General features: G+C 49.0%; 1 protein-coding gene across 1 annotated transcript in view; it reads right to left on the bottom strand.

The window, feature by feature from the left end:
- Positions 1-25,772, bottom strand: part of LOC119436619 (multiple epidermal growth factor-like domains protein 9) — a 136,260-nt gene that overhangs the window by 25,482 nt on the left and 85,006 nt on the right. Inside the window, exons 2-3 of the mRNA XM_037703539.2 lie at positions 14,591-14,764; positions 3,644-3,847 (exon numbers count right to left, since the gene is read on the bottom strand). Coding sequence (XP_037559467.1) covers positions 3,644-3,847; positions 14,591-14,764 — 378 coding nt within the window. The remainder of the gene's footprint in view (positions 1-3,643; positions 3,848-14,590; positions 14,765-25,772) is intronic.

A 25,772-nucleotide genomic window follows, 5' to 3' on the forward strand; every position in this document is an offset into this window, starting at 1 on the left:
TAGTGTTTCTCGTGCAGTGAATCAGGATGCGTTCGTGAGAGCGAGGGGCGATAAGGATGATGAAAAAAAAAATTGTGCATGTGTGAGCGGGGGGGGGGGGGGGGGTGCTGCAGATTTTAATTTTCGAAAGATATATTTTCGCAGGCGTTGCGAGTGGGCCAGAAAGAAACACAGACTAGCAAAAATACATAAATAAAGGAAGTAAATAAAAGATCACACGCATTCTGTTTTTCACAGTCACCGCTTCATTTGCGCGACACTCTCGGTTTCAATCCAGAGAAGTTAGCGAAGGACTAATATAGCGAAACCACATCACATTTTCAAGTAATCACGCTCAAAATGCGTTGGTTGTCTATAGCCCTTTTTGCAGTTCACGCTTCATTTTGGCCTGATAATATACACACTGCACCAGGCTCGATATAACGCGCTTTCAGTGATGAGAGGACAGATAAGTGTACAGGGCATGGGAAAAAGCAGACACAGCTGCCTACGCAAGAGGCGTTCACTTGTAGGTGCTTTTCCAGTAACGCTTCCACGTGTGCGCCGCTTATGAAATGATCGATCCCGCAGGTTTTCAGGTTGGGAAAACAGGAGCATCTAGGGTGAAAAGCTATAACATACATGTGCAAAAGAAATTTGTTACTTGTTCTATTAATTCAGGTCCTCGTGCTCTCATGTAATTTTGCAACGCCCCTTACTCAGTGCCTCACGTAGAGGCCTGTAAGGTATGTTAAACGAACGAACGAACGAACGAACGAACGAACGAACGAACGAACGAACGAACGAACGAACGAACGAACGAACGAACGAACGAACGAACGAACGAACGAACGAACGAACGAACGAACGACGAACGAACGAACGAACGAACGAACGAACGAACGAACGAACGAACGAACGAACGAACGAACGAACGAACGAACGAACGAACGAACGAACGAACGAACGAACGAACGAACGAACGAACGAACGAACGAACGAACGAACGAACGAACGAACGAACGAACGAACGAACGAACGAACGAACGAACGAACGAACGAACGAACGAACGAACGAACGAACGAACGAACGAACGAACGAACGAACGAACGAACGAACGAACGAACGAACGAACGAACGAACGAACGAACGAACGAACGAACGAACGAACGAACGAACGAACGAACGAACGAACGAACGAACGAACGAACGAACGAACGAACGAACGAACGAACGAACGAACGAACGAACGAACGAACGAACGAACGAACGAACGCACGCACGCACGCACGCACGCACGCACGAACGAACGAACGAACGAACGAACGAACGAACGAACGAACGAACGAACGAACGAACGAATGAATGAATGAATGAATGAATGAATGAATGAATGAATGAATGGGCTGGACACCACAATCCGGCGTAGTATAGAAGTTATCCTGCATCTAAGCGCTCATTTTCGTCGGCCAGTCCAGCTAGGCATTTCAACGAGCGCCGCTTTAACAAGCTCTTCGAATGAATTCTGGCAACACAGGGCGTCGTCGAAACGCGCGTTGCAATTCACCGAAATAACTTCCAATGCAACAAACTTGATGGCAGTAAAGCGCTGTTTTCAGTTTTACCATGGCGCATCACGGACCATTATTACATTTAATACCTCATTAGTGTACTTTAATTATTGCATCATGTATGACCGTGTATTATACATATATAAAGGGTACGACACATACAAAACTACGCCGAATTAGGAATAACAGCAAAATTTGAAACGGCGACCCTTAATCATGTAGATACCACGCTTCTGTCACTAGAATTACCTTGGTGCCAATCAGCTTTATTATATTATTATTATTATTATTATTATTATTATTATTATTATTATTATTATTATTATTATTATTATTATTATTATCATCACCTCGCATGATATTCTTTAGAATTTACTCAAGTGAAGTTTTGCTAATTTATGCGCGTACATTGCCGAAGCCAGTCTAGAGTTGTCCCCCGTCAGTCTGATCGCGTGGCGATCACATTAGGAAACAAAAAAGTCACGTGCCCGGTGTGTCACCCCCTGGCTACGCCACTGGATGTGGCTCGAAAAAAGATCGGCATTGGCTTCCTTTTTTTTCCCCTCTCCTGTCTTGCGACGGCTTCCTTGCCACTAGCTTCGCTTCCCTTCTGTCACCTCGGTGCGAGTTCATCATAGTATCATGCACTGTAGCGAGCACTGCAATCAGTGCGTGGTACTACCCTTAATCCGCTTTTTCAAGGTATTTTAATCTTCGCGATGTGCTTATGCATGCATGCAACTTCGATGTTAGTGTCAGGTATGCATTCGAAAGCAGTCACTTTCCCCAATATAGCATGAGCACAGAATTTGATGGCAGATCTTGCCTGCGTGGGTAACTGGGGCCATAGATAAGAGAGACAATGGTTTGCTTCTCTGGAGACACTTTTTGTACTATACTCATGAAATAGAACGCGTCACTTTTTGGCACCCTAATGCGCACGCTTTCACCCTCTCCAGTTCGTCTGATATCAGCGTAATTTTGTCTCGTACACATAGATCGGAGTCCGCATCACATTTAGCGACCAGGTGCCGTATTCACAAAAGATTTCGCTCGTAAGTGCTTTTCGCCATTGGTCAGACGCCTTCACTAATTATCATGCATCAGGATTGGTTGGAATTTGTCCTTACAAACAATTCGACCGGAATAGCTTTTGTGAATGCGGGCTTCGATTCGTAGTGACGTGGCATGACACTCTTAATTGAGTAATGGCGCATATGATGTGTTCTACTTTGACGTTTCCCTGTGGCGTTTCATTCTATGAGTGTACATGCCATTTATCCACTGTATAGTGAACACTACAAAAAAAAAAGTCTTGGTGACAGTATTCAAGATGTAAACTTTAGTATGCCCCTGGTTCGGATAACAGCTAAGAATTGACCTCCAATATTTGTTGTATCATTGGCACAATTCAATTATAATGATCAATATTGGGCGGCTACTAAAACAGCAATTAATGGCGACGCCGCAAGTGCAGCTGCAAGTTCTCTTTACCCGCTGTCATTGCAGCATCAATCAATCAATCAATCAATCAATCATCAATCAATCAATCAATCAAAACACAAGAAAGATAAACAAAGAAGAGAGAGATGGAGCTCAGCCCGTATCACTGCCACACGACGGAAACAATGAATGGCGCAAAAGAGACCCGTTTCTTTCGTCAATCGACCCGCCGCGGTTGCTTAGTGGCTTTGGCGCAAATTGCGCTGCTAAGCACGAGGTCGCGGGATCAAATCCTGGCCGCGGCGACCGCATTTCGATGGGGGTGAAATGCAAAAAATGACTGTGCACCGGGCATTGGGTGCACGTTAAAGTTAAAGAGCCCCAGTTGGTCAAAATATAATCCGGAGCCTCCCAATACGACGTGCCTCATAATAAGATCGTGGTTCTGGCACGTAAAACCCCAGAATTCTAAATTTTCTTTCGTGCATCCTGTGTATTTTGCGTCGTTCAGAGATCTATATGTGCATCAGGCACCAACTCACCCATTCGTCTGTCTTACTACGCGACGGAAACTTCGGATAACAGAGAGTGAATATTCGCGCTCTAGTCTACGCTGGCAAGCATATTCTGTTAGCGAGGGTGTACTCACGGATCTTATTGTCCAGGTAGGAGTCGTCGCCGACAGGCAGTTCGGCGACGGGCAGGGCGGTGCGGACGCTGAGCTTGGGTGCGGCTGCCGTCTGCACGTTGGGGTAGACGGCCGATAGGACCACGGCGTACTCGGTGCCCTCGCGCAGCCGCGTCACCAGCTTGGACTGGATCACCGCCGGCAGCATCAGCGCCTTCTCCTCGCCTGCGCCACACAGACGAGGTGCGTGTATGCACGGCAACTCTGCTGCCTCGTCGTGAGAAACAGCTACTAGACGTGGTCCAAAGGGATAAGGATGAACGCTCACAAAGGGCTGTGTTTATTTTTTAATTAATGGACTTAAGTCGTTTACCGCTGCATTTACCACTGAAATGTATTAATGCGCAGCATTCTTCTCCGACTGCAGCCACTTTATTGCGGGCTGGCAGGGTATCTCGCCGTTTTGGTGCGCCGATCCCGGTGATAGTGCAGTCTAAAGTTATGTGCCACAGGGGCGACTGGTCATGTGCACAAGTTATGTGCACTGAAGCCATGGGTATGTGCCACTCGGTGTGTGCCATTGGGTTTTGGTTTTCTTTCAGTCTTATGTCTCGCCATTGTAAACATTCTGTCTTACTTACTATAAATATAAGCACTACAGCACGTAATCTCTACACAACCGTTCACTACACCCAACAGTTACGTTATTCATACAAGCGTTCTCTACAAACCGTGTATGCTTCGGATTACGTAGCCGATTGAGTCTGCCGATTTTTTTTTATTGAAGAAAAGAAAAAGAAAGGAAAATACAGCAGTGTTGTTTGACGTCACTTTGTCGTAAGGTCACGACTCAATATAAAGATACTGCGCCTTCAAAAAGAGCAAAAATTAAACTGAAGGTGTATAGGCAAATATCAGCGTCACGTTGCTCGCCTAGCCTACAGTTGTCGCTCGGGCAGACGTATACTGAGCCTTTGCTATCGTCGCGAGGAGGAAAGAGTGCCCGCTGTTTTATTTCTTGCTCAGCACCGAGTAGTAAATACGCTTACCCCGCTCCAAACACGCAGCGTCCGCGGAGCGATCAAAATATTTCTTGGTAGTGGTTTATCCTTAAATCGGTGGGGTTTCCCAAACTGTCGCTGCCGACGGGAGCCAGTGGAATGCGCCGCTCGTAACATGATTCGGCATTTCGAGGCGTCGGGCCTGAAACTCTGCATTTTTATGAACTGCGACTCGGCTGGCGGAGTTCTGTCGCTGCAGGCTTCTTTCGCGTTTAGTTTCTCGGCGCCGGCACGAAGAAACAAAGCGCAAAAATATGAAGATTTATCCCCTCAACAACGGGCCCGCCGAACCCATTTCGCGTAATGGAAGGAGGCGAGGAAGAGCGTATACAAGCAAACATGCAGCGCCCTCGCGAGGCGCGACACATCAGGGGCAAACACGAGCGTGTGTTGCTTTCCCAGGCAGAGGGCATCCTCGAGCGCAAGTGATGGGTGTTGCGGCATCCCGAGATTAGAGTGCAAAGACGAGGAAGAGGAGGCCCGCGAGGCGAGGAAGCGGCCGCTCTCTCCAAAATATGAAACACAAGCGCCGGCGCGAACAAGAGGAGATAAGGCGCCTTAGCAGGAAGAAAGGGCCGGCGTAAGCGCATAAGAAAGTGAAGGGGAAAGAAAATCAAAAATAAAGTCCACCTCTCAAGCCCGCTTCATCGAACGGATTTCGCGAATGCAGTGGCGCCGCGCGGACTCTTGGACGGACGTACAGGGGACAAAGCGGAAGGGACACTTGAGAGCGAAAGCGAGGATACATGCTATAGAAGTGTTCGGGGCGAGCGGTGTTGCACGCTGCTCTCGCAGTGACATACAGAATGCCTGTCTCTCTCTCTTCTTGTTTTTCTCGCCAGCCCAACTTTCTCACGCTTCTTGTAAGAACAACCCTTTTATGGCACAATAAGGGCAGTTAACAAACACACACACACACACACACACACACACACACACACACACACACACACAAGGACCACCAGTACTTACTGCATGTATTTTGTATTTCTTTTTTCCTTGTCAGACCCACTTCTGTTTCCGTTCCCCGCAGACTCCTTTTCATTTCCCCGTTGGTCACGCTTCAACGTTTCCTCTTTCTTTACCCTCTTCTCCTTAGCGTTCTACAACAAGCCACCCGTGGCCAACTTCTATTATTCTGCCGTATACACCTACAAATCTTTCCGGCCACTATATTTTACTGCCACCCCCTTTCTTTCTTTCTTTCTTTCTTTTTTCCTTTCCGCTCGTGCCACTGCAGTGTATGATTCACCGGCGCGCCGACCGCGGCTGGCTGTGCAGCGCGCTCCAAGTGTGAGCGCGCGCGCCTGCCTGCTCGGCCTCGCGGGCGGGTGGCAGTGGCCGGATTTTCCTATCTGGGGACTCGCAAGACCCCGAGTCGCAACCGATACGAAGAATTCGTGTCAGAAGTTTATGGCCCCCGAAATCGGTTGAACATTCCCCGCCTCTTCTCTCCCTGCACGGTGGCTACACCCGGCCGCGCGCGCAGCGCCCATCAAAGCCTCCCCAAAGGCGCCGCCACGGAAGCCTCGATTGAAGCCGTGTGCCGCTTTGGCCGGTCTCTAAAATCCTCAAGCTCCGAGGGCGCTCCGCTGCCGAAGCGGGTCGAAAAGGGAAGCGGGGACTCGACAGTCTTCCTGGCCGAGAGGTGGCGACCTGGCTGCACCTCGGCTGCCGCTTATAGTGAGCAACGAGCACCGTGGATGCAGCCGCCGCTGGCGGAGCGAAAAAAAGTCTTTCCGCGCAAGAAGGGTTCGGCCGGGAGGCGCCAATTCACAAACCGAAGTCCTGGCGTGACCTAAGAAGACGCGTTACAGTGACGAATGCTAATGTATTACTGGAATGTGACTCGCGATGCTCCGGAATACGCCTGGGACCCTGTAGACCACCACTATGTGCAAATCTTTATTGCGATAGCAATTATATGGGCACTCCAAGCGGATTTCTGCCGTCGGCGTTGTCGCCGTGAGGTTCCGTATTAAGTCCAAGGGTGATAAAATCGTCGCCGAGCGCCGTATGTGCGAGTGAAAGCGCGTGAGGGACGCGCGCTTTCACGGAGAGCGAACGCACGGCGGAGAGCAAACGCGACTGTCGCGCGAAAGGCCGTGGGGGAATGGGGGGAGGAAGGGGGGCGAAGTCGTGCTGCGGCATCAACGGCGCAAGGGGAACTGGCGACTCAGTCTCGCACGCGAAAGGAGGAAAGCGGGAAGGCAACGCGGGAGGGAGGGGTTGCGTCTTCGACTCTGGCCGCAACTGCGAACTTGTACTTTGAGCGGCTGCGGCCGGTAGCCCGCACCGTATCTTGAAGACGGCTTACAGACGGCTCATAGCTTTGTGCTTGCTCATGCACTGTGCTTCCGCCACTCAGTCTCCGTTGAAGTGATAGACCCCACGAACATTCGATCGCTGCTGCTGCTGCGCTTGCTCACGCCAGCGTTTTGAAAGCGGTTGTCTGCAGTCGTCGAATGGGATCGTCGAGTGTTTGCTTGTGCGCGCTGACACCATGCTTGTTAATTTAGTTAGCGAATGTGTCCAACTTTATACAGCCGATAAAACTACTATCCTTACTCCTAGAGCTCTCTAGTAATTTGCTATCGCAATTGGTGCTTCGCCTTTCGGGCGAAACTGCGACTTTTTTGTTAGCAATGGCCTTTCTTTAAAATCAAAATCAAAGAAGTTCATCTGAGACGCTCTTCTGTGCGCTCTAATGCGATTAATGTGGTCCGTTATGAGCAATGTAAATGAAAATCTAAACCGGTGGAACTTACACTGGGGAACACACTGTAGGACACACACACACACTGTATATGTATGTATGTATGTATGTATGTATGTATGTATGTATGTATGTATGTATGTATGTATGTATGTATGTATGTATGTATGTATGTATGTATGTATGTATGTATGCATTGAAACAAGTGTAGGCAAGCGTAGAAAAGCAAGAACTTTTGTGAGACCCTTACAAAAGTTGCAGTAACTTCAAACAAAGAAGCGAAATATATATATATATATATATATATATATATATATATATATATATATATATATATATACAGTGCTTGCTTTGCACTACCAACGCACGCGTAATTCAGAGGTTGTGCGTTCGTCTCCCACCGGTGACAAGTTATTTTCGTCCACATTAATTTGCCCTTTTCCTCATTATTATGTACATTTGAAGTTGAACCACAGCTAATTACCCCTGAGCTTTCCTTGGCTTCATTGCCTGTTGACTTTATATGGGCGTGATTATATTGACGCATCTATAAAGATGCACATCCTGGTAACATGGGATAGTGCAGAGTGGGACAGATAAGTTGTGGTCTGAAAACATGCAACAGCCTCCCTGGGTCGTCGTCTACCTCCCCCTCTTTTCATGTCCGGGACAAGAGGAATAGAAGGAGGGCTCTAGCAACCGCTGACGCCTACTGGCCGACACTTAGCCAGGCGTACCATAAACCGCAAACTACTACGAAACGCAGAAACAAGGCAAACAGCGGACAAGATTCTATCACTGAAAAAAAAAAGCAAGCATTTTAACTACAGGGGTATTTGCTAGAAGTATTTCCTTTGGAGTTAGTGCGATCCAAAACGCGTTACATGCATAAACACGAGATTAACCGGCACCTTGGGGTCTGCCTGCACCTTCGCGCGTTCTCTGTCCATAGCGGGCAGGGGCCACGTTAACAAGACTACACGAGGCAAGAGGCTTGGCGAGGTGGAGCACGCCGGTTGCGCAGTGGCAGCGCCCTCGGATGCGGCTCATTAGGGCCAATCGCGCGGCGTGCGCGGGCGGTCGTCCGAAAAAGGGCCATTCGTCAAGCGGCCGTCGTGAGTGGCGGCGCTTCGGGAAGCCCCTAATCGAGGCCCCCGTGCGCGCACCACAATAAACCCTCGGCGCCGCGGCTCAATGGATCCGGCGGGGCTCTCTTTCTCGGCTCGGCGTGTGTGTGTGTGTGTGTGTGTGTGTTGCACGGAGGGGAGGCGAGCGTCACCGGTTCAGCCACGACAGCGACGGCGCCAGCAGCGCTCCCCCCGTGAGCTTCCCTCGCTAAAGTCCTGCTGGCGCTTCCCGAGAACACGTCAGGCTGTTACGAGGACTATATATATATATATATATATATATATATATATATATATATAACGAACATTGACACAAAGAACAACATAGGGGAAATTACTTGTACTTACTAATTGAATGAAAGAAATGATAAATTGATGGAAATGAAAGTGGATGAAAAAACAACTGGCCGCAGGTGGGGAACGATCCCACGTCTTCGCATTACGCGTGCGATGCTCTTACCAATTGAGCTACCGCGGCGCCGTTTTCCCAACCACTTGCTGGGGTATTTGTGTTCTACAACTAGAACTAAACCTGGGAGTGTTAGCCAGCGCCACCACTCACAAACCTGTGGGTGGATGTGGAACATCCTTTCTGCCGCAGGCGTCACGAGTACGTGATCTTTTTGGGTGAAGGCAACTGGTCAATAAACCGACATATGCTACCTGAAGGCATAAATGTTGCCGGATTCGAGCCCTCGTTGAACGAGAAGAAGGGGAACCGAGGGGCCCGATGTGAGTAAAACGTGTTATGTTGTTCATGTGTCCGGTCTGTCCCGCTTCATGCTATACAGATGGTAAACAGCTAGGTGTACCCGACAACGGTTAGTGCGGCTGCTTTGAGGAATGAAGCGACAGTACAGACACCAGGTAGGCTATTGCGAATTCCATGCGGTCGTTGTTAATCTCAATAGATGTATCCAAGTTTGAAAGAAAGTCGGATTAATTAGTTTCCGAATAGAAGCAGTTTCTGGCGCACGGAAAAACTCGCCCATCTAAAAGCTTATAAAAGGTATTCACAAAGCCTGCTTACACGTACTTACGCATGCGTCAGTTTGGCTGCTCTATATTCGCCAGCCATGACATCGCGCAAGGAACACTCTTTCAGCGCGTTATCTAATTGACTACGCGAGTTAGAACACAATTGATTTCATCCTAAAGCCTCCTGCAGGCTTAGCGAGGAATTGCATTTATCGCATTGCCATGCCAATACGACTCTTCCGCGGCCAAAACGACCATAGGGTCGTGACTCGTCGTTAGATGGATTAATTTGGCAGATACTAATCCAGCTGGATGTGGACTCACTTTCGCGCGCGCGCGACATCGAGCGTGGAAGCACCGCTATTGGGCTCACCCACGCATAAACACTGGTTACAAAAAATGCCCACTATTCCCGTGGCCACAGCGCCCCGAGAACCCAGTCCCGCGCGCAAATGCATTCCGGAAACGCCCGGCGGGCCATTTGTGACTCGGCAGAGACGCGCGAACGCAACGCAGCCTGGATATCATTATTCATCACCTTGTGATGGGTGGAATGTCTCTCCGCTGAGCGTAATCGCCATCTCTGCAACTCACATAAGTCGTTGGGTTCACAGAAAAATGAGAAAAGTGCCACACATAAAAGCACGGGAACTAGGTGACTTAGTCTGATACTATATCTGCTGATGCGATACGCGTAGTAGCTGCATAATGATGTAATTTGCGCGCATATACGTATTTAATTTATTTACTCACTGCTCTGGGAATAACGATTCAACAAGCCTCACTTGGTTTTGTAGAAGTTTTTCATAAACATTAAACTGCTTGGCATAGCAAAGATGATAGAACAACCCTTGGCGGGCAGCATGCCGCGAGTACTGTTTCTACATGGGAGGAAGTGCTGCTTAGCTTCATCCCGTACGTGCAACTCCGAGCCGTGTAGCGAGCCGAAGAGGTCGCCGTCAAGCATCGCGTGGCGGCCATCTGGCCTTCCTGAGGAGCCCATGAACTAGCTCCCCACTCTGACGAATAAAGTTGTCTCTCTCTCTCTCTCTCTAGGAAATCGAGAACGTATTTGCAAAATAGCCTCAAGTCACTGTCAATTAATTAAATTACTGTTCGTGTACCTCGGAGTGTGTTAGCGCGCCTCATCCTAACGTTGCCTTCCCTCAATCCATCACGTCGCTGATGAGTCGGCTCTTGGTAGTTTGCCAACGCTATTCGACATGATGGTGTGGCTTGATGCATAGAATAACGATATACGTAGTTGCTGTACAGTTGCTGTACAGTGCCGTCCATTGCTGTGTAGAGAGCGCGAACGGCCGGTGATGATGATGATGGTGATTTGATGGCATCCCCTTTGAAACGGGGCGGTGACAAATAATCACCTAGCCTGCTTCATTTAATCATGTATACTATACATGTTCCTTATGTAGCATTATTGTATACCTCTCATTAATATTTTTCTTTTTTTCCCAAGATCTACCTTGTACCTCTAACTATGATTTTAAGAGATCATTTCGTATCAATGTCTTCCCTGCTTTTTTTCCACCAATACTCCAATCGTCTCTTGATTATCTCTACGGCTGATCGGTTGATGTTTCCTTCCACTTTAAACCCCAAGCGCTTCTGGAGGTTGTACGTTGCCTACGGTTCTCGCATTCCATTAGGATGTACTGAGTGGTCTCCGGATGTTTACTGCAGCGAGCAGTAAAGATCAGCAGCATACACATGCCTCATCTAGTTCCGAATATTTGCTCCGGTATGTTTTGGTCCTTAGGCAACGGGATCGAGCCTCAAATAGCAAGGCACTGCCCTTTGTGTAATCGTACAGATTTTCCCTTCTTATTTCTTTCTTCTCATTCTTGTAAATCTCCATGGTCTTTTTTGTTTCCATTCGTTGCATCCAATTCACTGTCTCTATTTCTCGCACTTTCTTTCTGATGACTCCTGGTTGTCTATTTACAGTTTCGATTATCCTGTACTTGGTTGCCAGCTTGGTTAAGGCCAAGATATAGTCCAGCGTTTTCGGAGCGCCAGGCCGCGGCAGGCGAAGTCGGATACGCTACGCCAGCCACGCCAGCCTGTGGCTGTGGAAGAAATTTGCCTCCTCTACAGTTCGGCGCGCACGCCGCGCGAGGCTAGCGCCATCTCTGTGTGTGGGAGCGCAACTTCACGGCCGTGCTAACAGCTATTTCCATGGCGCATGCGCATTCTCGCTTTCTGACAGCATGTGCCCGCGCCGTCCATGTTGTGCGCGCTTTTTTTTTTTTTTTTTGAAAAGACAAGACATATTATTTCAGACAACCAACATACATAGTTGCCTAGTGGATCGGCGTAAATGCACATAAAGCCTGACAGAGCGCCAATCACCCGCTTACACACACATGAATAACCAGTCAGGCATAAAATATGAACATAAGTTCGACAAGAAAGCACATCGTGATTTTTTACATACGCAAACACAACAAAATACCTTATACACAGCTCTCGCTCCGCGTGCTGTTTGACTGCCTTCACGGCATGGCGTTACCTTGTCCTGACAGCCAGAAGATCGCACTCCTATTGCTAGTGCGTCGGCTACGTCAAAAGCCGAAGCGGACCATGTACTACATACACCCTCACTTGCGCTGTCATCGTCCAGGGACGTTGAGAAAGCCACAGCCGCGCTTTCACTACGAGCGCCGCCAGCCGCAATTTTGCCCTCTGCTCGCTATAGAACATATTCTATCTCCGCGCCGGCGGCGCTGAGCGCGCCCAACACATCTGGGCACGCCGTCTACGCCGTGACGCCAGACTGTAGATCAAGCACTTTCCACCGGCGTTGCTTAACCGCGCCGCGCGTGGCCACGCGCGCGTTACGCCGGACTATTGACCATTTTCCTGGCGTTCCTGTGGGCGCTGCCATGTTTGATCACGTGGTGACGCGTCCATTGCTTGCCTCAGCTGCCGCCGTCTTTACAATGCAAGCGCGTGACGCCGGTGCGGCGCAGCAAACCTCCTTTTCGACGCATATCGTAGACGGCGACTGTGTGGACGACACGAAGCTTTCGCCACAGCTTTAGAGGACATGTAAGTGCTTTCATAGCTCATTACGCATTACCCAAACGGCGCGAGCAGCGTATACGGTGCTTGTACTAAAAGCGAGGCTAGAAATGTATTCCAAGCTGTCAAACTTCCCGCTTATGAATTAAATCAGGATCACTGTTCTCGTTCTTTATTTGGCAAACATTTTAAAACAGCGGCTTGTCATGTTTCTGACTCAGTAATACCAGAGTCCGTCAAAGCATTTAAGGACTCTGGTAATACTAAGTTCCTCGGTGAGGCTACTATCTTATTGTTTATTTTCAGCCTAATCGCGCTCGCGGGTGTGCTCAGCTGCGATAGATTTGTTCTTGCGGCGAACAAAGCTTGGAATGTAAATGTTCTGTACTTTGTGATAGCTTGTGGCAAAGACGTATTACGGCGCACATTCACTTATTATTGATACGTTGGCGATAGGGTGCGTGTAAGTTTGCGTGCGAGTAGGGGTAAATGTCTGTAAATAACTTGCGAGAAACTTACTAGGCCAGTAAGTGGCGTTACTTGCTTTTGTAACGAGCGGTACTCACTCCTAAGTGCCGACGTTGCGGAGTTGAAGTCCTTTCTTTGGAGGTTAGCTATACAGCGCTGGCGGATGAATTATCCTTTTTTATCCTAAGGAAAGCCGTGCATCGCCAAGGGCCGACAACAAAGGCAGTCCTTATGTAGCAGCGGTGACACAGGTTGATTTCATTCCTTAACATGCGAATCACTATGTTTGCAGCTAACTACCGCACACGTCTTCCCTTTATTGTTACACATTTTGCAGCATGAATTGGGCACAGTGCATGAGCGAACACCCACTTTCATTTCCGACAGCTGATCGCATAGTAGCAGGGCAGAAGCAGTAGTGGTTTCGTATTCGTGCGCATTCGCTGAGGCAACGTATGGCGCGCTGCTGACAGCGCCATCTCGTTCCTCTAGAGCAAACTGCTCCACGAAAAGGGTCAATATCTTGCCCTTTACCGGCTTTGATCTGCGGGATGACAGCTGGCGGCGGTTGCTGTGTCCGAGATAACGTGTCCAGGAGCATGCCCGGTATAATAAACATGCAAACTTGCCCGTGTTACATTTTACCAGAGGTGATGTTCGTAAGCACCTTTGTTATCTGGAACAGTGCGTGAGCGCGCTTCATTTGTTTCGAAAGGACTGGCGCGCATTATCAGCTCATATGCTTCGTTCTATATCATTTGCTGTGCCGCAAGCACCCTCAGACCAAGTGCAGATTAGGGTAAACAAAGGCGCTTTTCAACGTCACCACTCGTCAAAAGCAGTTCTGCATGTCTATTAGGCCGCGCATGCTCCTGGGCACACTATCTCGGACCCAGCAACTGCTACCAGGTGGCGACCTGCAGAGCAAAGCCGGCCGCTCGCGCGCTCTACACAGCAGTGGACGGCACTGTAGTTTTTTTTTTTTTAGCAGGACAGGGTCTGCAGTGTGGTGAGCACTGTTAGGGTGAACACCTCGTTAGTATTCACGATCCTATAGCAGTTGATGTTTAGCACAAAATAAAGAAAACTATTATTTATTTTATCTGCATCATCATTAGGCGTCGTATTCGGCACATTTTCCCCCTGAAGTAGAAGGTATGTTGAAGTTATACAAACAACTCGAATACTAATGAGGTGTTCACCTTAACAGTGCTCACCACTACATGCCACTTCCGACACGCGTAAGAGTTGTTCATGCGCGTGTGTACATGGGCACGGAGTTCGCCGAAAAGCATTACTTGAGGCTGGCTTCACCGCATGAAGAGGCTTTTTGGGGAGAAGACCGCACCAGTTATTCCTTTTGATTTACGTTGGAAGTAGTAATACGTGTGCGTATAGGGAGGAGGGAGGCATGTGCGCAGAAATTCGATTTCAACTGTGTGACATAACAGACGGCTTCTGATTCCTTCACTCCTACTTTGAGGCGTCGTTGTGCACGTTGCTGCACAGACAAATACGTACGAAGATTGTGAACCAAACCAGAGGAGCAATGCGGCCTGCGAGAAGGATAGCTTACCGAAGGCAGCCTTGCCGGTGGGTGCGTAAGTGAGCATGTACCCTTGCAGCTTGACGTGCTTGTTGGGGTTCGGTCGGGGCGGCTTCCAGCGCAACGTGAACGAGTGCTCGGCAATGGCGTCGATGGTGACCTCGCGCGGGGGACCCAGCGGCCACTGTTGCTCCGTCGTCTCTTCTGCGCATGAGCAGAGAAAGAGAAACGAGCAGAGATAAGAACACACATGCACAACTATACGAACTGAGAACTGAAGGATACCCGAGGCGCTATACTGCGCACGGTCCGTTCGTAAGGAGAAGAGCCCACCGTGGAACATTTCTTAAAGCATTGAATAAGTTCTAGGAAAGCGTGGCGGTAAAGACATGGCCCTTTGCCGAGGTACGCGATAGCTAGTTGGCGCGACTGCAGCGTTGTCCGAAGAATTGCAAGGCGAGTTATATTCCAATGAAATGGAAGCAATGGAAAGGTCATTAGCCAGAGGAATGCATGTTTAGGGTATAACCAATGTGACTATGATAGTCTGTGACCGTGTACGAAATACGGCACTTAGTAGAAAGCGCTTCTTGCTTTATACCGGCGGACGAATTCAACGCTCATGCGCCCCCCCCCCCCCCCAAAAAAAAAGAAAGAATATATATATATATATATATATATATATATATATAAAGAAAGAGGAACACTGACAGTCCGTAGCAGCTCTTTTATAGAAGCTGAGACACACTGTCTTCGTTGCTGAGCAGGGGTGCTAATGAATACAACGGTTTCTTAGCATGCATGCGACCCGAAAGAATGCTTCAGTCGTGCATCTACTTTGTATTCCTTTAATTGTGCGTATTTTTGTAGAGTGCATATTTGTACATGGACAAAGACGGGTTGTAATTCCGTGTGTGAAACCGACGGAAGCAAGAGGAGGATGACGCCACGCGCACAACCCTTGACATTGTTCGCTGGGCAGTCGAGGAAAGGCTTAGCCCACCGTGTACTGCGTGCCTGCTCAGGCGTCAGTGATCCTGATGCTCGGTCACGCAGCGCTCGGTGACTTTGTGAGGCGCTGGATCGTTGTCCTTAAAATGACTGCGAGAAGTTATGCTGACGTTTTATTGCGATAGCAACTATACGTACATTCAAAGAGGATTTCTGCCATCGGCGTCGCCGTCGCCGTGAGGTTCCGTATTACGTCAACGGCGATGAAATCGTCGCCCCGCGCCGGACGTTGTATGTGCGAGTGAAAGGGCGCGAGGAACGCGCGCTTTCACGGGGAGCGAACGCACGGCAGAGAACAAACACGCGTTCTGCGCCGTGCTCCCTGAAGGGCTGCAGAATTAAGTGTCTCTTTCCTCCTTTACAAGCACCATATATATATATATATATATATATATATAGCAAACGCGACTTCTTCCGTCGCGCGAAAGGCCGTGGGGGACGGGAGGGAGGGGTTGCGACGTTAAGATGCGGCACCAAATGCGTATTTCTATAAAAACGCTGCGAGGCGCGAAGGTGGTAAAGACTTCCGACGCTGCTCGACGAGTTTCCCGTTATGATCTCGTCTAAAACCTCCGAGCCGCCCCCAGAGGCCCTGGCAACAGTCACCAACGCCGCGCGCGTTCGGTGCGAACGCGGGCAAAACGGCGACGGCGTCGACAACAGTTCTGCGCGTTGCTGGTGCTGCTGCATGTCCAAGTACATACAGCTGATAAAACTACTATCCTTACTCCGTATAGCTCTCTACTAAGTTGCTATCGCAATTGATGCTTCGCCTTTTGGGTGAAACTGCCACATTTTGTTCCCTTCTTACGGAATTACAACGACCGCATCACTCTGGTGGGCGGACGAACGATATGTTTCACATGCTGAAACAACTTTCTCGTGGTGCCTATCGAGGATGGTACGTGCGACCCGTACTCCGTGATAAGAATACCGTTCACGACGTCATACCGCTTTCGCAGTAAGTACACATAGGTGTGCGCGCGCGTTTAGCGTTTTCGCTCGGCAGACGCATGGCTGGCATGCATCTGACTCAGCATGCCAAAACGTTGTCAAGCGCAATATCTCAATTTAATACGCTACGGGCGATTTCAATTGCATTAAGGTCGGTTGTAACGTTGATCGCACAAGTCTAGCTAATAATTTCATAACCCTCTGTACATTGAGATGGTGGTCAGATTTCCAGGTTTCATAAGTGTAGCTGATGGGAATTCTCTACAGTGCACATCTCTCGCGGGTATGCGCAGTTTGACGCAGGTTGATCGTGGCCTACAATATTTACAGCTTGCACGCCTCTAGAGCTAGGCTTTCATATCTTCTGTTCATTAGTCTAACCAAAGCAACAATAAGAAAACTGCAATTTCGTGTTCATTCCAACGCAGGTTAAGAAAACTATGACAAGTATGAAAACTATAAAAAGTAGAAATGGCCGCACTGTGACTGTATAACTACATCTGCTTGCACCTGAATGGCGGGCTGCAGGGGAGGGTAGGGGGGGGGGGGGGAGGGCGGGGTTATGCGGAGGATAGACTAGATCGAAGGAAAATATTTACATAATGTACAATGTGGAAGAAATAAATGAATAAATAAAGAGAAGGTGAACACTGATTCGGTTGCCGTAATTTAAGTGCAGCCCTGGACACAGAAACGTTCGCCATGCCTGCGATTAAACTGAACTAGTGTGTTCAATATACTGAAATAAAGGTTGAGAGCAACATTCTAAAGGAAACTTTGAATGGACGGCTGATCAAATTGGCATTTCACCGGAGCGCAAAAAATTTGGAGGACGCTTAAGCTTCGCTTTTAAGAGTGGAACGCGATAGCATTCAAAAATCCCCGACTGCTTCTCACGGTTCCCGACTACTGCAGCTTATGCAACCATAATGGTTACTGACAAACACTGGCGGCGAACGCTATGCATGTAGGCGAGCTTTCGGGTAGAAACGCAGCCTCTTGCGTGGGCCGATTCCGGTGACAGTGCACAACCGCGCCAAAGAAGTTACATCATTTTTTCAGGTTCGCGTGTTTGTTTCGCACTTTTAATATTTCAGTCTGAGAATATTTAACATAAAAGGTATGCGCTGTGGGTGTTTTGTTTCACGACATTTGTTTGTGGATTGTCATTCTCAAAATTCCGAGGAATAGCTTTGTCAAGAATATGAGACAAGGTATGAGCAACATTAGTGATAGAATGGTGAGGCAATATAACCCGCACATACCACACGTCATATATGAAGGCGTGGCATATGCATATACCTAAATATATTCGGAGGGCCTGGATGGTTGGGGATGGTTTTCTCCGCCGACATTGGTTTTCTACGCCGGTTGCCGACGCCGGATTTCCTGCGACACGGGGCCCTTAACGCTATCGCGTTAATATATACAGATTAAGCATCGTACAAAGTTAACTCTCAAGTGGAGTGGGGTGTCTTAAAGGAACAGAAAAACTCAGAAACAAACGCAGCTGGCGGTATACAGCAGATCGCACTTGGCAGCGCGCGTTCAAACGCACGTGAGCAAGAACACACGCTCGTTAAGAAGCACTCTCGAGCACTCTCTTCTGAAGTCGTCTATTATAATGACTCCCTGGAAAAGCAAGTAATTCGTATTCATTGTTCTAAAGTGAATAAAAGCAAACGAACAAAAGAAACGCGAAACTAAGATACAGCGAATAGATCTCACGGAGAATGAGTTAAGTAACCCGCTGAGCGTATAGATTTTGCAGTTGAAATTTGTTGGAAGAGAAAGGCGACCGCAACTTCACACGCACGTAGCGGCATTTCTAGCCAGTGATGGATGCGTTTTTCGGTCATCTGGGCCTTGGTGTCGTAAGAGTAAGTCGCGCGGCCGTATAAGCGGTCATTTGCTGTTACAGCAGTGTACTTAACCTAACGCGCACATAAATTTGGTGCAATGGCACTCATTCTTTTGAAATAATTACGAGCGAAAGTTTATTCTCTGAAGTACCATGGTATACTGCATACATCTTGTATCGATTATTCCATCGATACAGGGCGCAGTACGCCTCCCCACGCTTAGCTCGTGCACCGCCTTCGCTCGGGATAGGTGGCGCCCTCCTAGTTACTTATTCGAGATTTCACGAGACACGACAGGCTGCATCCCCGCTGCCTATTGAATTTCGTCAAAGAAGACACGATGACAAGCGTACACGTGTCGTATGAAATCGCTTTGCTGCTTGGTTAATAAATCTCGGACGACCGAGGGAAATCCTACGCGACTCGGCCACCTAGCAGCCACCTCCCTACGGGAGAGCGCGCTGACACGCGTACGCTCAGCACTCGGTCAACAACGACGGCCATCTGTATAGAGCAGGAGAGGTTAGCAATATAAATGACGTAAAAACAAGCAGACGCGTGGCGCGACAGCAGAACGCGTTTTCCCTTTCTTTCCGCTCCCCCACTCCCTTCGCCGCGCTCTTTTGTCCCAATCTGTGAGTCGTACTCTACGACCCGAACCCCACTGAACCCCCTCCCCCTCCCACCGTTCGGTTTTTGCAGGGCGCGCGTGCGGGCTGCCCCTCGAGGAACAGCAGCAGCCGTTGCACGCGTCAGTCCACCATCTGTGCGCCGGCGCCAGTTGTACTATCCCCACCAACCCCGTCATCCCTCCACGCCTGCCCCCCCCCCCCCTCCCATTCCCTAAAGCATGCCTTGGGAGAGGGTGCGCGCATCACCTGGCGCCACGCCTGCTCTCTGGCACTCGCTCCAACCCGTCGGCTCGCGACCAGTGGTTCTCGCGATCGGCTCACTTCTGAGCAGCGTAGCCGAGACCGAGGCCCAGGCACAGTGAACCCTCACCCGGCGCTTAGCACAATGCGTTTGTGCGAGTCTGGCGGTTCTCCACCACGGCTTTGAGAGAACGCGGGCGGTTTCGGCGTCCAGAATCTCTCGCGCGCCACCCCCATCCATGTTGATGAAGAGTAACGATAATAATAAGAATAAAAAATGAAATTCTAGGGCTTACGAACCACGATCTGATTATGAGGCACGTCACTGTGAGGAACTGAGGATTGATTTTGACCCCCCCCCCCTGGGATTCTTTAGCGTGCTTCTTAATCTATGTACACGAACGTTAATGCATTTTGCCGTCGAAGTGCGGCCGTTATCGAAACCTCGAACTCAGCAGCGCAACGTTATAGCTACTGGGCTGCCGTGGCGGGAAAGTTGGTGGATAGCAAGCACGCAGTGAAGACGAGCCGCTTGCGCCGGCATGCAAAGGAAGTCAAGACGATCAATTCATTCTTGCTTTCCTGGAAGCATTTATTTAGGTTCTTATTCATTTTTGAGATGAGAGGCAAGGACAGTGGAAGTAACATTTCAGCAATGTGATTTGAAACCCACAAACCTTCATGCTTACACCGACAGCATGGCGCTGTGCGGTCATACTTGGAACTTTGAAAACTGAAAGCTGGGATCGACTTGTTCGTGATTGATCAGTAAGTGCAATGATAAAAGCTAAGGTCAGCGCGGCAGTTTTTTGTATTTTGTAAATAAAACTACCAGACTAATCCCGCGTTAGGAATGAACGAGGTGTAATGACGGGAGCCTCGAGGGAGCGAAATCTATTTGTACAACCAGAACGAAAAATCTGGCTGCATAACAAAATAGCAAAATCCGGTTCCACAATGAGAGAGCGCGAAACTTGCTTGTATACGTCAAGGGATCAGGCTGCCCAATGAGACATCTTAACAATACGATAGAAGTTGAGGTTTCGATCAGACACACAATTTAAAGGAGCCTGACGTTGTTCCAACGTCTCTGACGCTTGTCGTTTACATCGAGCTCCCACATTTCGACGCCGGATTTCAGCAGTGATATAGCTTCCAAATCAGCCGCTGACAGCTACTTTCTCTTACAGACCAATCCTGGAATGAGTTCTATAATGCGTCACTTCAACCAAACTACCATGTTGCAGAACACCAGCGGCCGAATTCATAGAGCTTTCTCTTCGCAAGTGCTCTTTGCCATTGGATGGTCGCCTTCGGTAATGATATGTTATGTATAGCACCGCGATTGGCTAGAATTGTCCTTTAGCAACAATTCTAGAGTAAGAGCTTTTTGTGAATACGGGCGCTGGGCCCATATTCTGGGCCTATGGCTCACAAAGAAAAAAAAATCATATTTTCGTGCAGGCAGGCAAGTACAACAATTTCAAGCAATTTCGTAAAGTTGTCTTAAGGATTGAAAATATTTTAATTGTGCTAGAACTGTTGAGTGATGCTCTGGGATATGTTTAAATACATTTATTAAAAGCTTTCTGAAAATGCGCCTCCTTGGTAAGGTGTCTTTGTGTTACATACACACAGACACACATGAGCGCGAACGCCCGCGAGCGCCCGCGTACCGTCCTGTAACAATGGCTACGCCATAAAAAGTGCCCGAGGTAAATGCCAAGTTAGCCGACGTGAGTTTTCCGGCGCGCACTGTGTTCGCGGGCTATTGGACGAAGATTACGCTCAGCCGGCTTTCGCAAACGCTTTTGTATTCGGTCCCTTTTTCTACGCGGTTGATCACGCTCTCCGCTAGAGGCGAGCCACACGGCACGGAGTCCACAGAGTGCATCGCAGCGGTGACATCACGGCGAGGCTTAGTACCCGCGTGCAGCTGCACGCAACTCGCAAGCCGCACCCCTTATACCTACGCGCCCTTCCCCACGCCCCGTTGTCCCACGCACATAGACTTTTGCTCTCCCAGAAAAAGGGGACGTAAGCGCATGCGCGCAGGAGCCAGCGCCGTCCTTTGTGCGCCAACGTCAACATGCTCCGAGACCCGACCAACCCCATCGCCGGTCCTGGGTCGCAAATATTAGCCGAGTGGCTTTAGGGTTCTGCCCGTGTGCCGGGCAGGGTTGGGCCTCTCGGTTATTGTAAGGGGCTGGCCGCGACTGCTGACAACGAAAACGTTGCTGTAGTCGGACATCCGCGTCCGTGGACGACTCCGCATTTGGGGCGTGCAGTCGTGACTCGCGTTGTCTCGAGCAGCTATAGCCTCGCCTCAAACACGTGGCCGCCTCAGGCCCCTATATATTGTGCCTGTATATGAGCACACACAGGGATACTACTACACGCCCCGAGCGCTGGTTTCTCCCTGGCGATCGGATTGCGGTGCGCACTTGGCGGGCTCGCTCTCCGGTGGGCAGAGCATCGACTGGCGAGTATTGTGGTTTCTGGGGTGAAGTTGCAGTTTCAGGCATGTGCAGGGCCCCGTAACCCCCCCCCCCCCCCCTCCCTTTATTGGGAACATCTATTGGGAACATTACTGTTTTTGTATTGTTATGTTTGCTTTACTGACATGAATTTACCAGATACGCTATATATGTTGGCACCTTTAGGTGACCACCGCCCTCCGCGTCACAGAGAAAAAAAAAAAAAAGAGCATGGAAAAACACTAAACAAAGATTTGAGAAGGCGAACACACATCAGAGATTTTCCGTCACACACAGCTGCAAAACTCCACTTCTAATCTAGGGAACCCCGTTATTCAGATCAGAAGGGTTCGTCGACTGGAGCCCATCAGTGAACGACAAAAAGAAAATATTCTTCAGTGTGTTGTCGCATCGCAGCCTAAAAAGTACTCAATACAGCAAGCCCGGCGGAAATAGATATCGCTAGGAAATGCTCTTCATTCTGCTTGCTAAATGTGTTTTTCTATTTACGGTGCTTTTATTTTTCGTTCTCGTTGTGGTGCTCAAACTTGAATTGGCGAATTATGGTTAGTTTATTTTCTTTCCGACAGTTGAAGTGATAGGAGGCAGACCAAACCCCACGCTTTTGGCGAGAAGGCATGCCTGGATTCAAAGTGGTATCTATGGGATTATTCACATTGATATGAATAATGAGCACTGCGGTAACACAATGTCCACCGTGGGGGATCGTTCCGAGATTGTTCTGTCTCAAGCCGTGTAACAATTAAGGAGGTTTTAAATGACCTCTTTCTTACCCACACTTTATCGTGCATGTGCAACCATGCAGCAAAACCGCAGTTCTGCACCAAACACGAAATAAATAAATAAATAAATAAATAAATAATAAATAAATAAATAAATAAATAAATAAATAAATAAATAAATAAATAAATAAATAAATAAATAAATAAATAAATTGTCGCAGTTTCACCCGAAACGCGCAGCATCAATTGCGATAGCAAATTAGTAGAGAGCTATACGGAGTAATGATAGTAGTTTTATCAGCTGTATAAATTTTGACATGCAGCAGCACCAGCAGCGCGCAGAACTGTTGTCGACGCCGTCGGCGTTTTGCACGCGTTCGAACCGAATGCGCGCGGCGTTTTTATTAAATACGCATCATTTGGTGCCGCAGCTAAACGTCGCCTCCACTCCCTCCCTCCCGTCCCCCCACAGCCTTTCACGCGACGGAAAAAGTCGCGTTTGCTCTCTATATATGGAAAGCAGGAAAGAGACGCTTAATTCTGCAGCCCTTCAGGGATCACGACGCAGAACGCGCGTTTGCTCTCCGACGTGCGTTCGCTCCCTGTGAAAGCGCGCGTCCCTCGCGCCCTTTCACTCGCACATACAGCGTCCGGAGCGCGGCGACGATTTCATCGCCGTTGACGTCATACGGAACCTCACGGTGACGGCGATGGCGACGGCGACGACTACCGCGACGCCGACGGCAGAAATCCGCCTTGGAGTGTCCATATAATTGCTATCGCAATAATAAATAAATTGAGAGTTAGGACAACGCTGTATCGCAGCGCCGTAGGATTTTCCACTCTTAAAGAAACGCGTCCTCTATTGACGATTATCAGAATGATTGAAAACGTGTCCAGGCGTTGCTGAAGTGCGAACGGCTCAGATTGAAGCTCATGGTTTACAGCGCGAAAAGACGTAGACACGCAGAAATGCGCTCTGAACCAAGAACCTGTTCGCAACTCTCCCAGTTCTCCGTACTTTTTTTCTGATTGAAGCGTTGAGGCGCAGATGGGCTTCACACGGTAACGATAAATTATATAAGGTCGCTCCACGGCCGCTTTTTGTTATTGCTAGCTCCTACTGAATTTTCGGAGTGAGGCAGATTTACTGACTCGAATGTGGTGACGCGTTCCATTATTATTTGAAGCCATTCATTTTGATTTGAGACTATATAGTGTCAGCCAGAAAAGCTAAATCTTAAATGCTCACAGCGAGGCCTTTCTTTCTGTTATTTTTTATAGGCGGTAACGTATACGGTTCTCTCTATTTGACTTTCTTCGCTGTTTCTGGCCCCGTATACGCTTCTGCGCCTTCCTCAGGCGTCTCTTAGTGAACGCCATAGCCTGCGCGTGGTAGCTCGCGGTCGTGCGTCTGGCGGCGCAGTCTGCTGCCGCTCGGAGCACTTAGGTCGGCCCCCACGGCGCTTCCAGACTCCCAGATGCAGCAGGAGCAGCACTCGGGGGCCCATTTGAGCTCTTGAGTACGCACTGCTGCGGGACTGGGCCTCTTCCTGCGAGGTGCTCGCGCTAATTTCGCCTCAGCGCCGCACCGGCTGCCTGCACCGATGGCCGTGACATATACGGCGCCGGTGAGCCGTGAAATGAGCCGCTCCCGATGACCCGAGCCGGCCACTGCCTTCCCCAATCCTGCAGCGTCCGATCGCGTAATAACAGCCCTCGCCCATTTCCGCCTGCTCCCTTTGTCACGGAGGCGCTTCGCTCCTGAGTCTTTGATGCGCACTGGCAAGCACACTTATATACACAGACAACGAAGCGCCGTGCGCACGGAAGCTCCACCCAGCCTTTGAGATGATATGCGGTCGTATAATAATTTCCAGGAGCCAGTGACCCGCGACGGTTTTGTATATATCTTTAAGCTATCAAGGGACACGCGTACAGAAAGTCGTACGGGCTGCGTTGTGCGGATCTATGCTGCCTGTAATGCTTTGTGGTTGCACAGCTAAGCGAACATCTCCAGCTTTCATTAGGAAATATGTCTCGCTATTTCCGGACCGCACCCCAGTTGCGAATGTTTTGTCAAGTAAGCCATATACCGACTGACACAGTCTGCGGAGGTGTCTGCTGAATAACTTACGAGCTTTTTTGACTCGCCGCGCCTCATAAAAATCTGCATGGGAACGCGCGACTAGAAACGCACTACATGCGCAAGTGTACCGAGGGAGGAGTCTGGCCGGCAGCTATATTTATCAACTCTTTTTCACCTCAAAATTACGCGAGCGGTTGTGCGTGTGATACCTGTAAGTTTACGGTAGCACAGTTATTACTATCGCCGTAGTTTTATATGATCTCGAACCTAACATTGACCTAATATGACCTAACATTGTCACCAATGTTAGGAACCAATCAGCTCTGAGTAAGTTCTCTCGTGTGCCACTTTTCTCTACTACCTCTTTGTATTGTAAATTCGCACAATGCACTCGATTACTAACAATCACTGCTGCGATTTTTACGAAAAAGAATATTAGCGAATAGCATAGGCAATATGTATAAAAAAAGGGGGAAGCAATACCCCCATTTGCATTTCATCAGTGAACATATGACGCAAGTAATATAGGTATATACGTGGAAGCCCCATGATGCTGCCGATATTCCAAATGGCCAAGTAACTACTTTTCTTCCTGCTATAGTCTCTTCCAATAAGTTGGGTTCGCTCTAGGCCTTCGTCTCTTTAACTTCGCGGTAAAGCATACAAAACGAAACAATGTTCAACAGGACGCACCGAAGAGATGAACGCTCACGCGCGCGTTCGCTGACGTGACGGCTCGATGAGGCTGAATGAAAGCCCAACGCACACACCGCTTCTTTATTTCACCTCGGCCTTCCTGCTACTTTGTGAGCGTGTATACGGGTTCTTGCATAGGGAGGTTCTTTTCTCAACCACAGCGCTTGCGTGCGATGGCTCCCCAGGGAAGAGGGTGTTGGGGGAGCGGCCGCCGTTCCCGTTGCATTGAGTCAGCGCCGTTAGCGCACACACACACGGAGCGACCACAAAGAGACCGGGAACGCGCCTACTCCTTTTCACAAGCTGTGAGCAATATTTCGCCGACGACCGGAGAACTCGTTCTCTCCGCGAGTTTGAAAAGAAAGTATGCGGAATGATGCAACCCTGCAAGTCGCAATATGCACTAAATAATAGGATGAATGACGGCGCAGGAAGGGTTCGCTTGTGACGACTAAAGAAGGGGAAGTATTTTGGGCGCTGGACCTCTGCAACTTAATACGTATTAATG

The sequence above is a fragment of the Dermacentor silvarum genome, chromosome 1 (assembly GCF_013339745.2).
Source record: "Dermacentor silvarum isolate Dsil-2018 chromosome 1, BIME_Dsil_1.4, whole genome shotgun sequence".
NCBI classification, from domain to species: domain Eukaryota; kingdom Metazoa; phylum Arthropoda; class Arachnida; order Ixodida; family Ixodidae; genus Dermacentor; species Dermacentor silvarum.